This window comes from Ranitomeya imitator, chromosome 1 (assembly GCF_032444005.1).
Source record: "Ranitomeya imitator isolate aRanImi1 chromosome 1, aRanImi1.pri, whole genome shotgun sequence".
NCBI classification, from domain to species: Eukaryota; Metazoa; Chordata; class Amphibia; order Anura; family Dendrobatidae; genus Ranitomeya; species Ranitomeya imitator.
The window spans coordinates 952730594-952745058 of NC_091282.1; the positions used below are offsets into that span (position 1 = coordinate 952730594).

Consider the following 14465-nt stretch of genomic DNA (forward strand, 5'->3'; position numbering starts at 1 on the left):
TTTGTTGAAATCCATTCTGCATTTTCTTTGCTGCCTGTGTTGTGCTGTATTGTATTTCAATGGAGCCCATGGAAGTCAAGGACAATCACCCGGCAGTTAATAAATTTGACGGTAGTTTTTTATGTGGGCAATTTTGGCAGACATTCTTCTGTGCTGCAGAGCTTCTCACCTATAATTCTATACTATTCTCTGTTCTGCAGAGCGTCTCACGTATACCTGCATACTATCCCCCTGTCCTGCAGAGCATTTAACCTATATCTCTTTGCTGTTCTCTGTCCTGCAGAGCATCTCACCTATAATTCTATATTGTTCTGCCCTGCAGAGCATCTCATGTATACCTGCATACTATCCCCCTCTCCTGCAGAGCATTTAACCTATATCTCTTTGCTATTCTCTGTCCTGCAGAGCATCTCACCTATAATTCTATATTATTCTTCTGCCCTGTAGAGCATCTCACGTAAACCTGCATACTATCCCCCTGTCCTGCAGAGCATTTAACCTATATCTCTTTGCTATTCTCTCTCCTGCAGAGCATCTCACCTATAATTCTATATTATTCTTCTGCCCTGCAGAGCATCTCACGTATACCTGCATACTATCCCTCTGTCCTGCAGAGCATTTAACCTATATCTCTTTGCTATTCTCTGTCCTGCAGAGCATCTCACCTATATTTATTATTCTTCTGCCCTGCAGAGCATCACATGTATACATGCATATACTATCCCCTGTCTTACAGAGAATTTAACCTATAATTCAGGTTATGGGCAATTTTCTGTGGGCATTCTTCACCTTGCACCTCAAATATCATGGATCTGAAACTTTGTGTTTCTGCAATTGGCAATTTTCTGTGTGGGCAATTTTCCGTGTGGGCAATTTTCCGTGTGGGCAATTTTCCATGTGGGCAATTTTCCTGTGGGCAATTTTCCATGTGGGCATTTTTCTGGTCACCCCTTAATTCATGCACATTATGGCTTGTTATAAGCTTGTCAACATGGACAGTTATATTTCTCTCTTTCCAATATTGTAACAGACACATACAGATTTGATTAATTTAATGCTTTATATTGGGATGTGTTGTCGGAGGGGAACAGATTTTTTAGTGAGCACATATTGTTTTGTTCATATAGCTCTACTCTTTATAGCACACCTGTACAGATGAAACAATCTGATCCTCCTACTATTGATACATTGATAAGCTATACTTACACATTTTCATTCTGCTTTTCAATTTCAATCCTTGTCACCATGAGCATTCCAAATCTTAGGGGAATGCCAACTTCGTTCTCTAAATGCAATGTTTCAGTCCAAGCATTATCATTTTTTTTGTAATAAAAAATGCAGTCCTAAAAAAAGGAAAAAAACATACAGCTCTTTATAACATCATTTGGCATTAACCCTTAGTGTTATTGATTCTGAGTCTTTCAGGCCGTCTTCTGTAACAAATTAAAATTTGGAGGACTAGAATAATGAAATTTACATCAGGGACCGATCAATGTTAATCTTTTTTTATCTCTGTTTCTGTAGCCGTTTGCCAACCAGGATGTAAACATGGGGAGTGTATAGGCCCCAATAAGTGCAAATGTCACCCGGGATACACTGGAAAAACTTGCAATCAAGGTACGTGGGCTCTTTTAATGTTGCTTAGGTATTGCCTGTAAGTATGTTCTGACCAATTATTACACAATTGAGTTGAGCAAAATGATTTGCAGAACCCTGGTCTAGCGGCCATGTCGATTGTCCTTGGCACCAGGTCAGAGCAATGTGAACCTTCTACCTTCAGCGTTCCCGTCTCTTCTTTTGGTTGTCCACATGCGTGCACTGCGCCTCAATGTAATGATATTGGCGCTGCGGATGCAGGTTGCCAACTATACTTTTTATTTTTTTCTGGAAATTAGACAAGCAATATTTTTTATGGACACACTGAAGAAAACATAATAAATCATTGTGACTATCAGTGATGCATGTCTACAGTCCATAATTATGATATGCAGACATTAGCTGCATTCACCGTGAGATGTAAAATTATGATAATTACAGTTATAATAATCTGGATAAGTTTCTTCATCTTAAAAAAAAATCACAGATGCCTTTTTTATGGACAGGGAAAAAAGTGCCCTATTTTTACAGACTGTCCTGGAATTTCTGGACCATTGGCAACCTTGTAGGGATGTCCTAGGTAGGAGAAGATTCCCAAGGCTCTGGTCGGGTGGTTACAGAGTAACCACATGGCTGCTGGACCAGATCTTGTGAATGTTTTTGCTCAACTCTATTACATAACAATGACAATAGAAGCTAACTGTATTGTCTTGATTAAACTTACAGAATAAACCCAATGGCAACCAATATTATATGAAGAGATGTTTGTAAGATTGCTCTACTGTAGATCCACTTACTGTATATGTTGAAAACCTGCCACAATATGGCAACTGTAAGCTAATGTTTTGTCTCTCTATTTTGGAAAATCTATTGAGGAGTCATACTGCACATCCAGCATGTAAATAAGAAAACACCAAATTATTCACCAAAAACAAAAGCACTGTGTGTGTATCACAGCTATGTGCACACGTAGGAAAAGAGGTGCAGAATTTTCGGCACAAAATCCGCATCTCCTGGCAGAATCCGCAGCTGCGGATTTGCCACGGTTTTTATGCAGATTTTGTGCCGTTTTTATACAGAATTGCTGCGGTTTTTGCCACTGCGGATTTTTAACATGGAGGGGTGCAGAAACGCTGCAGATCCGCACAAAAGAAGTGACATGCACTTCTTTGAAATCCGCAGCAATTCCGCACTGATTTTTCCGCACCATCTGCACAGCTATTTTTTAATCCCATTAATTTACGTTGTACTGTACATCACAGTGCGAATCTGCAGCGTTTCTGGGCGGAAAAATCCACTGCGGATCCGCAGCAAATCCACATTGTGTGCACACAGCCTAAAACATTGTGAATGTGAAACCAGCATAGCAGTTTTGGGAGAGTTGACATGATTGATATTTGATTATTACTCTGGGCTCACTGCTCAGATCCCTCCAGATCAGATGGCTGCTGCAAATGAACATCAATCATTCTGACCATTCTCTAAGCACTGAGTAGAGGTATTCCATAGCTCCCATTAATGGTTAACTAGATTTTCATTTGGCTGGGCAGATTTCTGCCTATAATAATCAATCTGTACGTTAAGGCTATGTGCACACGTTGCTTATTGGTGTGCGGATTTTTCCGCACTGTTTTTGCAAAATCCGCAGGTAAACCGCACTGCGGATTTTCTGCCGATTTACCGCAGTTTTTGTGTGGATTCCACCTGCAGTTTTACACCTGCGGATTCCTATTATGGAGCAGGTGTAAACCGCTGTGGAATTGACATGCTGCGGAAAAAACAACGCTGCGTTTTCGTGCGGTATTTTCTGCAGCATGGGCACTACAGATTTTGTTTTCCATACGTTTACATGGTACCATACAACGCATGGAAAAAAGCTGCGGATCCGCAGCAAAATCCGCAACGTGTGCACATAGCCTTAAGGTTGTTTTAAGCTGTATGGGAATGAACAATGGTTAACGCAGTGGTTCTGTAAATATATAGTATGCATATTATTGGCACCATATCTCCCATTTACACAGGACCATGTGCTGTCGACAACAAGGATTCTTTTGTCCGTATTAATGATCCAATTAGCAGGCCAGTAATTGGGAGTGATCGTTAGGAATGTGTGACTGTTCACCAATTATCTGCCTGTATAAATGAACGGTAAAGAGGTTGTCCAGACATATCTTTTATATAGGTTATCATAATCAGATCGATAGGGGTCCGACACCCAGCACCCCCACCCCTCAGCTGATACCAGCTTTGGTGGCGGCCTAATATAAACATTGCTCAGGGCTGAACAGCTTAGCTCCATTCAATGAGTATTGATCACTTCCGAGAATGGCAGATCTGCGCTTACTCCTTTATAAGGAACCTGTCATTAGATTTTCTCTATGTAGGATGAGAACAGGAATTCAGCACATCCATCCCGTGATGTATGAAAAATGCTCCTCTATATTTTTAATCCATTAAAATACGATGGTAGCATTAAAAAAAAGATGTGTTTCTGGTGCTCCCACCCTTAATCATAGCTGATCATATTGGTTGTGCTGAATTCCTTTTCCTCTCCCACATTGCTGTGCACACCAGCTGAACACAGCACTCACCGATAAAGATTCAGCTGACTCCATTACCAGCAAGGAGGGTGAGCACTTCATTTTCTTCTTTTTTATGTAATCTAAAAGCAGCATGATGTAGGGGCTGAGAGCCTGATTCCAGTGATGTCTCACTTACTAGGCTGTTTGAATACAATCAGTGTTTTATCAGCAAGAGATTATCACTACAGGGCTAGGTGTTTCAAGCATCATAGTCCATTGCTTGGTGTAACCCACCCCAGCCACTGATTAGCAGATTTCTGTCAATGTCACTCTACATGGAAAGCAGTATGGCGTTTTGTAGTTTGTGTTTGTAATGGGCACTTAGGAATCACCTTTATATAAAACCATGACTATGAGGCACTAGGTAAATAAAGCTCTTGTGGATATTGTTTAGTACATGTTCCTCCTATGCAGTATGTGTAAATAAGCCCTACTGTTTCATATTTTATTGGTTTCCTCATGTAATCCACAATCCACACACAAGAATTGTTGACCTTCTCTTCCTCCTTCATATGAAGATGAGCGCCTATTGACCATCCAGCCTGACTGGTACCATGAAGTGCCTGTTTTCTATCCTGTCGAATACCCGACTACAGAGTTCCCTCCCGGGGGTGAGAATATCTATTGTCTACTAGGCCAGTGCACTCCTCGTTCAAGCATGGCTGTAGGAGAATGAGCAGGCTCTTTGGCAGAAGGCTGCCCCTTTTAATGCAAGACTGATGGCTTTGCCTTGAAGACCAGGCTTTCAAAGGCATGCAAGTGAAATATGGAATGCAAGAACCTTCCTTTCCTGAGAATGACCTCTTTTCTCTATCTATTCTGTCCAGCCTGCCTATTCCAGCACAATCTCTTATGCACTTTCACTTTAATACGGAACTGTAATTTTAAAGGGAATCTGTCAGCAGGTTAATGCCACCTAATCCGAGAGCAGCAAGATGTAGCGACAGACACCCTGATTCCAGCGATGTGTCACTTACAGGGCTAATTGCAGTAGTTTTGGTAAAATCACTTTTATCAGCAGGAGATTATCAGTAGAGGACTAATAAACCTGCTGCCATGTAGTTCTCCATATTCCTGAGCTCTGTATTATCTTGCCCTACCACTTTCTGCCTATGCACATTGTAGACAGAAAGCTGTCAATCAATGATTTAAAGAGATCTGAATTCAGAGAACTGGTAGATCTGCAGCCAATAAAACAATGATTTTATAAAAATGACAGCAAGCAGCACATTAAGTGACATATTGCTGGAAACAGGGTCTCTGTCACTGCATCATGATGCACTCAGATGGGGTAGCAAAAACCTGGTGATAGGTTCCCTTTATGGCCCCCCCAAGCCATAAAAGTCATTTGATATGGTTGATTTCGACCATGCTGTTTTGGTGAAAGCAGGTCCAGTTTTAGACAAAGTGGGTCCCTAAGCAAAAGTTTAAAGTGGGGCCCCAAAAGCTCACATTTTGCACCATCACACTGAAGCATTTCTGATGTATTTATAAGTTCTAAGATCAGGCCTGTAAACGAGCGTGATCGACAATATGGAAGTCGTTCGACGCTTGTTTCCCGGCCTCTATAGGGTATGTGCACATGTTCAGTAATTGGCAGCGCTTAGGACGCAGCACATGTCCGCTGCGTCCAAAGTGCTGCCGGCTATTGAACGCAGGTGAATCCACATGTGGTCATTGAACTGAGCACCACGTCCATTACATTATATGTGTGAGCTGCGGGTGTCTGTGCACACATAGTGGGCATGGGATTTCTTGAAATCTCATCCAATATGCTGTAACATCTGGATGCTGTACACGTATGCAGTGTCCAACCCGCATTGTTTACTGACCATGTGCACCTACCCTTACTCCGGCTGAGGAAGAATGATTGGTACAGATAGTCCTTGATACAGTATAATGCAGGTCCCATATAGTACATATAGTAAAATGCACTCCCCATGGTCCTTGATAAAGTATAATGCAGCTCCCCTCAGAGTATACTGCAGCCCCCCTCATAGAGTATAATGTAGTCCCCTCATAGAGCATAATGCAGCCCCCTCAGAGTACAATGCAGCCCCACACACAGTATAATGCAGCCCCCCAGAGTATAAAGCAGCCCCCTCAGAGTATAATGGAGTCCCACACACAGTATAATGCAGTCCCCCACACAGTATAATTCAACCCCCCACAAACACACATACAGTATAGTGCAACCCCCCACACACAGTATAATGCAGCCCCCTAAGAATATAATGCAGCACCCCCAGAGTATAATTCATCCCCCTAAGAGTATAATGCAGCCCCCCAGAGTATAAAGCAGTCCCCTCCAAGTATAATGCAACCCGACACACACAATATAATTCAGCCCCCATCACAAACACAGTATAGTGCAACCCCCCCACACTATAATGCAGCCCCCCACACAGTGTAGTGCAGTCCCCCACACACAGTATAGTGTAACACCCACACACAGTATAGTGCAGCTCCTACAACCAGTATAATGCAGCACCTACAACCTGTATAATGCAGCCCAACACACACAGTATAATGCAGCCCCCACACACAGTATAGTGCAGTCCCCCCACACAGTATAGTGCAGCAGACACACATACAATACAGTATAGTGCAGTATCCCCACACACGGTTTCGTGCAGCAGACACACACATACAAATACACACGCACACACACACAATACTTACCTCTCCTTCTCATTCCCTTGATGCTCTGGTTTCTGCAGAGCGTCTCAGCAGCTCCCCTGCTGGTACACGCCAAGTCAGAGGGGGAGTGATGGGAGAGGGAGTGTCACATGATGCTCTGTCCTCCATCACTGCTTTCAACTGAATGAATGCGCGATGTGGGAGGGCGGTGCTGGCCCCTCTTACTTAGGGTGCCCACAGCAGCCTTGTGGTGTGCCACTATTAGCGACACGCCACTGTCTGGGGGCCCCTGGATGAGCGGGGGGCCCTAGGCAACTGCCTGGTCTGCCTGCCCCCCAACTCCTGCCCTGAGTGAAATTAATGATCATTTCAATTGATGCTTGACCGTCAAACGATCATTAGTCATGTGACAAGTGATTTCATTACTATAAGACTGTGTGCACACGTTGCGGATTAGCCTTAGGAATTTCTGGTGCGAATTCTGCCTTTCCTGGCAGAAAACGCACCTGCGGATTTGTCGCGTTTTTTGTGCGGTTCCGCAGCGTTTTTTTTGTGCATTTTTGCTGCGGTTTTCTTGCGGATTTGCTGCGTTTTTTACCCCTGCGGTTTTCTATAATGGAATGGGTACAAAAACGCTGCAGATTCACAAAAAATAAGTGACATGCTACTTCTTTTAAACTGCAGCGTTTCTGCAGCGGATTTTCTGCAAAGTGTGCACAGCATTTTTTTTTCTCATTGATTTACATTGTACTGTAAATCAATTGCGGATCTGCAGCGTTTCTGCACTGTAAATAACGCTGGGGATCCGCAGAGAATCCGCAAAGTGTGCACATACTCTTAGTCAGATATTCTGTATACAATATGACAAAGCTGTGAGCACAAACCTTGACTGTACAGCTTCATTCATCCCCAATATCGTGCCCTTTGCTCCATTGTGTGGGAATATTTACCTGTAATGTGTTTTATACCACAGAAGAGGGAATGAATCCTCTAAAGATTCCTCCAGAACAGTATGGGCCCATGTGCTATATTGCAGATACATACAACATACATTAGTAAAATTGCCGGGCACCTAAGAACTGATCGCCACAGAAACTATAAAATAATAAAGAGAATTTAGCACTCATCCACAATAACGGGCACAGGAAAAAACCAGACGAGCACTGTACATTTGTCCCCAAAATGTTCCAACATGATCTCCTTCATTTACTACTGACGCACATCCAAGGTCCTAATTTCCCTGTATATGCCATTGAAGGCCACAAGATAATTTTTGGGGGAATCTTTCTCGTGAAGGCTCTCATACATATTAGATACAAATTGTATGAACCTGCTGATTTAGTCAGGATCAGCTGACCATCAAATGTCCTCCGACTCTGCTCTGACAAATTATATGGGGGAAATAGGGATCAATAGTACAATCCCTTTTATTGGCGGGAGATAAGCCATGCTAGATGATTCTGGCTGTGGTTCCAGGGTTGCCAACCGTCCAGAAATTCCAGGATTTAGGGTGTCAGGGATTTTTTTGGAGCTAAAAAACTTACACCGATGCTTTTGTCTGTAATTATCATCATTTTACAGTTTACAGTGAATGCAGCTGATGTCTTCATATCAGAATTATGGGCTGGAGACATCTATCACTTATAATCATTTAATGATTTGTTGTGTTTCTCCAATATGTCCATAAAAAAATATTGTCTGTGATTTTTTTTTTTTTGAGGAGCTGTCCAGAACAAAAAATAAAACTTGAAGTTGGCAACCTTGTGTGGCTCTCGCACTCCTGGGTATAGGGGGTCCGGAGGGATAGCTATCAGCCAAGCGATAGTTCTAATGTTTATGGCCAGCTTTAGACCACCGTGACCATAGTTCATAGGACGATGTTGTTCTACCAATGTGTGGGCATCCACTTGTGTTCAGGGTGGAACCATTTAGATCACGACATCTACTTAAAGTATCACGCACAATTTTTATAGAAGACAATCCTTTATCTGAAATATAATTTCTGGATCACCTCTCCGCTCCGCGCTGTAGTTCTTGTATGTGCCTGTGCTTTTCTTCTCTCTTCACCTAAAGCACCTTTTCTGGCTGAACACCAAACTTCATGGGAGAAACTTGACTTTTCTGTGCATTTCCCATGTGCGGCATGCTAATGTGTTCAACTGATGAATCTACAATATGTGGACATATAATATCAATCACTTTTGGGTCGATTATAGTTACATAGTTTGTCAAATGTCATGATGATTCCTGCTGCCTACCTAGTGAATACATGCTCCTGGGAGAAGAAAGAATAGACCTGTGCAAACCGAATATTCGGTTCACTTCAAGTTCCAGGTCACATATATCCTTGATTGGGTTATCAGTTTATTGCTATAGAGGCAGCCATGGAAATTGGTCAATTTGTAACTTATGTTTTCATTCCCTACCTCTAAACCTTGCACTCAAGCAAGATAATTGGCCATCAAGCCATTAGTCTGCCAACGGTTATGTTCCCTAACGCTCCCCGACGTTTATACTATTACGGCCCTGGTGTAATGGTACAAGCGGATTCCGAAGGAATGTGTGGCCAGTACAGTACGTTGGCACATGACTTATTCCTTCCAAAGTTCCTACTGAGGATTAGGGGGCACTCATTATTGGTGGAAGAAAGGCGATTCCGGCAGCTAAACAAGAAGGGGTTCTGTACAGTTAGGACAGTCAGACTGTGGAATGCCCGACCACAAGAGGTAGTAATGGCAGACACTATAACAGCTTTTAAGGAAGGGCTGGACGATTTCCTTGATACACATAACATTGTGGCTTATTGTTAAATTGGTGACAAATGTACAATTGGTGGACAAAGGTTGAACTTGATGAACCCAGGTTTTTTTTCAACCTACATAACAATGTAATTATTAGATTTATAGAAGAAGGTGCTGACAAATATAATTTTACACTCTACACTTTTGCAATAATTTTTTTAATTTTTTATGTAGAAAAAAGGAACAAATCTGCATGTAGACTTATACTTGATTAAAAGTACAATGCTGTTTTGTGTCTACAGCTCCTAAGCTCCTATGTGTCCCCAATATTACGGACCACAGACAGTCTAATTATGTTGTCATTCACCTTTGCATTTATCATCCTCTAAAACTGGGAAGTAGGCTAGCGAGGACACATGGTAAGGAGTGTGGGGATGGAGAATCTAGGAGTTTAGTACAAGTCTGTGTCCATGGACACACATAGGCCCGCAGAGGAGCAGCACACTAAATGGTAGATTTTTAATAAAGTCTATTTGTAAAGCTGTTTAAAAAAATCAATTATTTGTAAAAGTCCGCATATCCTCTAGATATATTGAAGTATGTATCCATGATGTGTAGCTATGAAATCGCTCCATTTCATGAGGCTGAAGATACCGATCACAGTTCTGTAGAATGGGTGATTGAGTAATGCCCTCATATACATTGATAGTAATGAGTGGAGGTTTTATCTCACAGGAGAGTGCAATAGGTTTTTAGGAGGTTTTTTGGTTCTAGGAGTAAAGAAGTGACCAAATGGTGGAACAGATCCACATGGAGAACATTGTATCATTCTCAGGCTCCACTAAGGACATGCTAGCCACTCACATGGTAATTGTTCCTCTGCTCCAGTCGTGTAGAGATACGTCATTACAACATGCCAATATATTTAAGATTTTCAAAATGAAAAAAGTATTTTACTCCATACAGATCTAAATGAATGTGGACTGAAGCCTCGACCGTGCAAGTACCGCTGCATGAATACATTTGGGAGCTACAAGTGCTATTGTCTGAACGGATACATGATGATGCCCGATGGAACGTGTTCAAGTATGTCCGTTCTCTGCCTCGCATTGTTATGCCCTCATTAGTGGCTGCTGTTCTACTGAAATGTATGACCGCTGGCATTGATCTCTGTTCTTCTTGTTCCCATTCTGCAAACACTACAAATGGGTCTGCTTGTGCTCACATGAAGTCACTTTTGTAAATGCTTGTACCAACGAAAATTTCGGGTTTTAAGTAAAGGCAGAGATCCATTTTTTGGTCTCTATATCTGTTAGCAAACTACCTATTATCTATGCACAGTAGATAGCTGTCGGCTAGAAGACCATTCAGCTGACCAGTATCTCTCCTGCCTCTCGCTGGAACACTTAGTTCGGCCACGTGCCCCTGTGTTGTATCTGACAGCGGCATATATCCATGGAGAGCAAAAGGGTGTGTAGTGGGGGAGTCGGGCGGACCCCACACACATCAGACTGTCAACGATCATCATGCCGGTACCGGCAGGCTCAGCTGACTTTTGTGTAATGTGTAGAGGGCTCTACTGGATGCCTTTTGATCGCTTAGCACTGGAGCCACTGACAACCCCAGTAATAACAGTTTTATAGATAAGCGCCAATACTTTTGAAGTGAATAATTCATCTGGTAATGGGGGCAGGTCTAGTAGTGACCATAGACTTAGTAACTGATCCTAGGAATATTACATGTCTACTTGTACTACTACTATTATGAGTAATAATAAATTATAAACATGATATAAATCTTCCTCCAGATGCACATACCTGCTCTATGGCAAACTGCCAATACGGATGTGATGTTGTAAAAGGAGAGGTCCGATGCCGCTGTCCTTCTCCTGGTTTGCAGTTAGGAGCAGATGGCAGGACATGTGTGGGTAAGTGGTACCTGACATTCACTCAGTAATCGGTAATTTACCTAGATTTTCTCCAGGCTTCAAAATCCATACTTGTGAAAATAAAATGTTAAATGACCTGGTTGTGATTGGAGATTTTGGGTGTTGGCACGGCTGTAGGGAAACTAACAATAGTGCTATACAAATCATGATATTAACCAGATATCAGATTAAATTGATATTATTATCCTAACATGTGCAGTAGTTCTTTCCCGTTGACCTAGCAGCAGTCCATTCATCTAGCAATGTATGATCCGGCCTGATATGGCAATGGAGCTGAGAATCTGGCCAATAAAAATGCTGATGTTCACAAGTATAGGCAAAAGATCCGTCGTTCTGTGGCCATAGTAAAGCACTCATACTCATTAGATAAATGTTGGCTGAATATGCTAATTTAGACAGGATTAATCGACTACTTATTGTGTCCAGGGGGTAAAAAGATGTTAAAATCCAATATGTCCGGCCCTTCTTTTGGCTTGGGCTTAGTAGCAGACACAGCTGCCTAGTAGCATGCATTGTTCTCCTGTTATGTGCATATTCTGGTTTCCTTCCACACCCCAAAAAATACAGATTGGTTAATGAGCTCTTTATGACATTGGTCCTAATGAGTGTGTGCCTAAAAGGGGTTTGATTAAAAGCCTAACTCAACACAATGACTGGTGACAAATGTCTATACTGCTCTGCGAAATATGTCCGCACTATATACAGGTGGGACAACATAGTGCGCAGCAGTCTGATTGAGGATACTGTCTGCATTGGGGTTGTGCCGTAACTTCACTGCAAACACTTTCATTGGTTACTAAATGTAAAAAGAAAAAACGGAACCTGTCCTTTCCCCTGATATTCCTGTTTTGGAGCACCTCTTTCTATAACTATTTTGTACCGTTTTTTGTTAATCCTTGTAGAAATGTGTGCGTAAATTGACCATTTGGGGTTGTTCTTACAAATTCTGGCACAGTTCGCTCACTGCTAACAGTGTCTGACTTTGCATCCATAAATATTCAGGTGGATAACAGAGGACCAGGACAGTTCAGACCTATAAGAAAGGCTTCTCCCAAAGCACTGTTTCACAGACCAGTAATACCAGATATCATTTTGGAACGTTAATTTCCACAATATCCATTCTTTTATGTAAGACACTAATGTGCATTTTTCCGTAATGTCTCTTTGCTAGATGTTGATGAGTGCACAACAGGAAAGGCTGTATGTCCACGATTTAGGAAGTGTGTAAACACGTTTGGAAGCTATATTTGCAAATGCTATCCTGGATATGACTTAATCCATGCGCATGGGAAATACCAGTGCTTCGGTAAGTTCAAGCTTTTTATATAGGGCACTTGTGTTTGCCCAATATCACTGACACCAATGGACGCCAGTACTTTGATAATGTATGCAATAAATAAGTATTCATTTACAGAAAAGATTGCCAAGGTTAGTAACACCACAGAAAATGAGAAGATGGGATATACTCCAGTTTAGGCCATTTCTCTAGTTATTGCCAATGTAACTCTTGTATACCTATTTTTATGTCTATGGACAGATATTGATGAGTGTTACACTGGGGACTATCAATGCAGTAACTATGCAAGATGCTACAACACCCAAGGATCCTACAAGTGCAAGTGCAATGAAGGCTACCGGGGCAATGGAGCTGACTGCACACGTATGTGTTATTTCAGAATTCAGGCTGTTGTATATTTCTGTAGATGTGCAATGCATTATTATGCTTTAAGCAGGGTAAAGAGAAGTTATTAACCATTACCGGGAGAATAGCAATAGGGGATGGTAAAGACAGTGCATTATTTCGTTGAATCAGACATATACAACACACTTTACTTGCACTGTTCTCTAACCAGTGTCAGGGCAATGTCTCCGATTCCCTGCGGGTTACATCTGCAGATGCTATAGTGCACTACTGGTAACAGAAAAATTATCAAAACACTTTGTACCAAGCTCAAAACCATATCACTGGAAGATAACAGTAAACTGTCTTGTCACGTGGGTATATCTTTTATAGGCTTTTTTGTTTTATTTTTGCTTGTGTCATTCAGATTAGGTTCTTTAGAAGGACGTAGATCTGGGGATTTATTCTGACGGAATATAGGCTGAACTGGATGGACAAATGTCTTTTTTCGGCCTTGCTAACTATGTTACTATGTTAGATGTCTGGTTTTCACATACAAGTTCTATCTGTACTTCCACAGATAGACCTCTTACCTAGTATAGTCCATGGGGCTTTTCCCGAGACACAGGGCCAGCGTCAGCACCCGGGCAAGTGCCGGGGCCCTGAGCAGATGGGAAGACCCAATTGCTGTCGGCGACACCGGCGCGCTATGGGGGCCCGGTTGCTCAGAGCCCCAGTGTAATTTATACAATGTGATTTTCTGGATTTTATTTTTGTTATTCTATCTCACAATGTTAAAATTAACCTGCCCTTAAAATTACAGACTGTTCATGTCTTTGTCAGTGGGCAAATTTACAAAATCAGCAAGAGACCAAATAATTATTTCCTTCACTGAATATGGGGCCCATTATACTGTATGGAGCAATATATGGTGCTCATTATACTGTATGGAGCAATATAGGGATCTCATTATTCTGTATGGAGCAATATACAGGGTCCATTATTTTGTATGGAGCAATATTTAGGGCTCAGTATTCTGTAAGGAGCAATATATGGGGTCCATTATTTTGTATAGAGCATTATATGGTGCTCATATTGTATGGAGCAATATATGAGGTCCATTATTTTGCATGGAGCAATATATGGGGCTCAGTATTCTTTATGGAGCAATATATGAGGTCCATTATTTTGTATGGGTCACATTATACTGTATGGGGTCATTATTTTGTATAGAGTAACATATGGGGTACATTATACTGAGTGGATCATTATATGGAGTCCAATATTTTGTATGAAATAATTTGTGGGGTCCATTATACTGAATGGAGCAATATATG

The 14465-nt window shown here is 41.7% G+C and overlaps 1 protein-coding gene across 5 annotated transcripts in view; it reads left to right on the forward strand.

The window, feature by feature from the left end:
• NPNT (nephronectin) overlaps positions 1-14465 on the forward strand; it is a 110341-nt gene that overhangs the window by 68754 nt on the left and 27122 nt on the right. For 3 of the 5 annotated variants that reach the window (XM_069743711.1, XM_069743714.1, XM_069743712.1), the window contains 6 exons: positions 1525-1617; positions 4697-4789; positions 10526-10645; positions 11367-11486; positions 12679-12813; positions 13045-13167. In XM_069743711.1, the coding sequence (XP_069599812.1) occupies positions 1525-1617; positions 4697-4789; positions 10526-10645; positions 11367-11486; positions 12679-12813; positions 13045-13167 (684 nt within the window). The remainder of the gene's footprint in view (positions 1-1524; positions 1618-4696; positions 4790-10525; positions 10646-11366; positions 11487-12678; positions 12814-13044; positions 13168-14465) is intronic. The other 2 variants (XM_069743713.1, XM_069743715.1) reach the window with 1 other exon arrangement.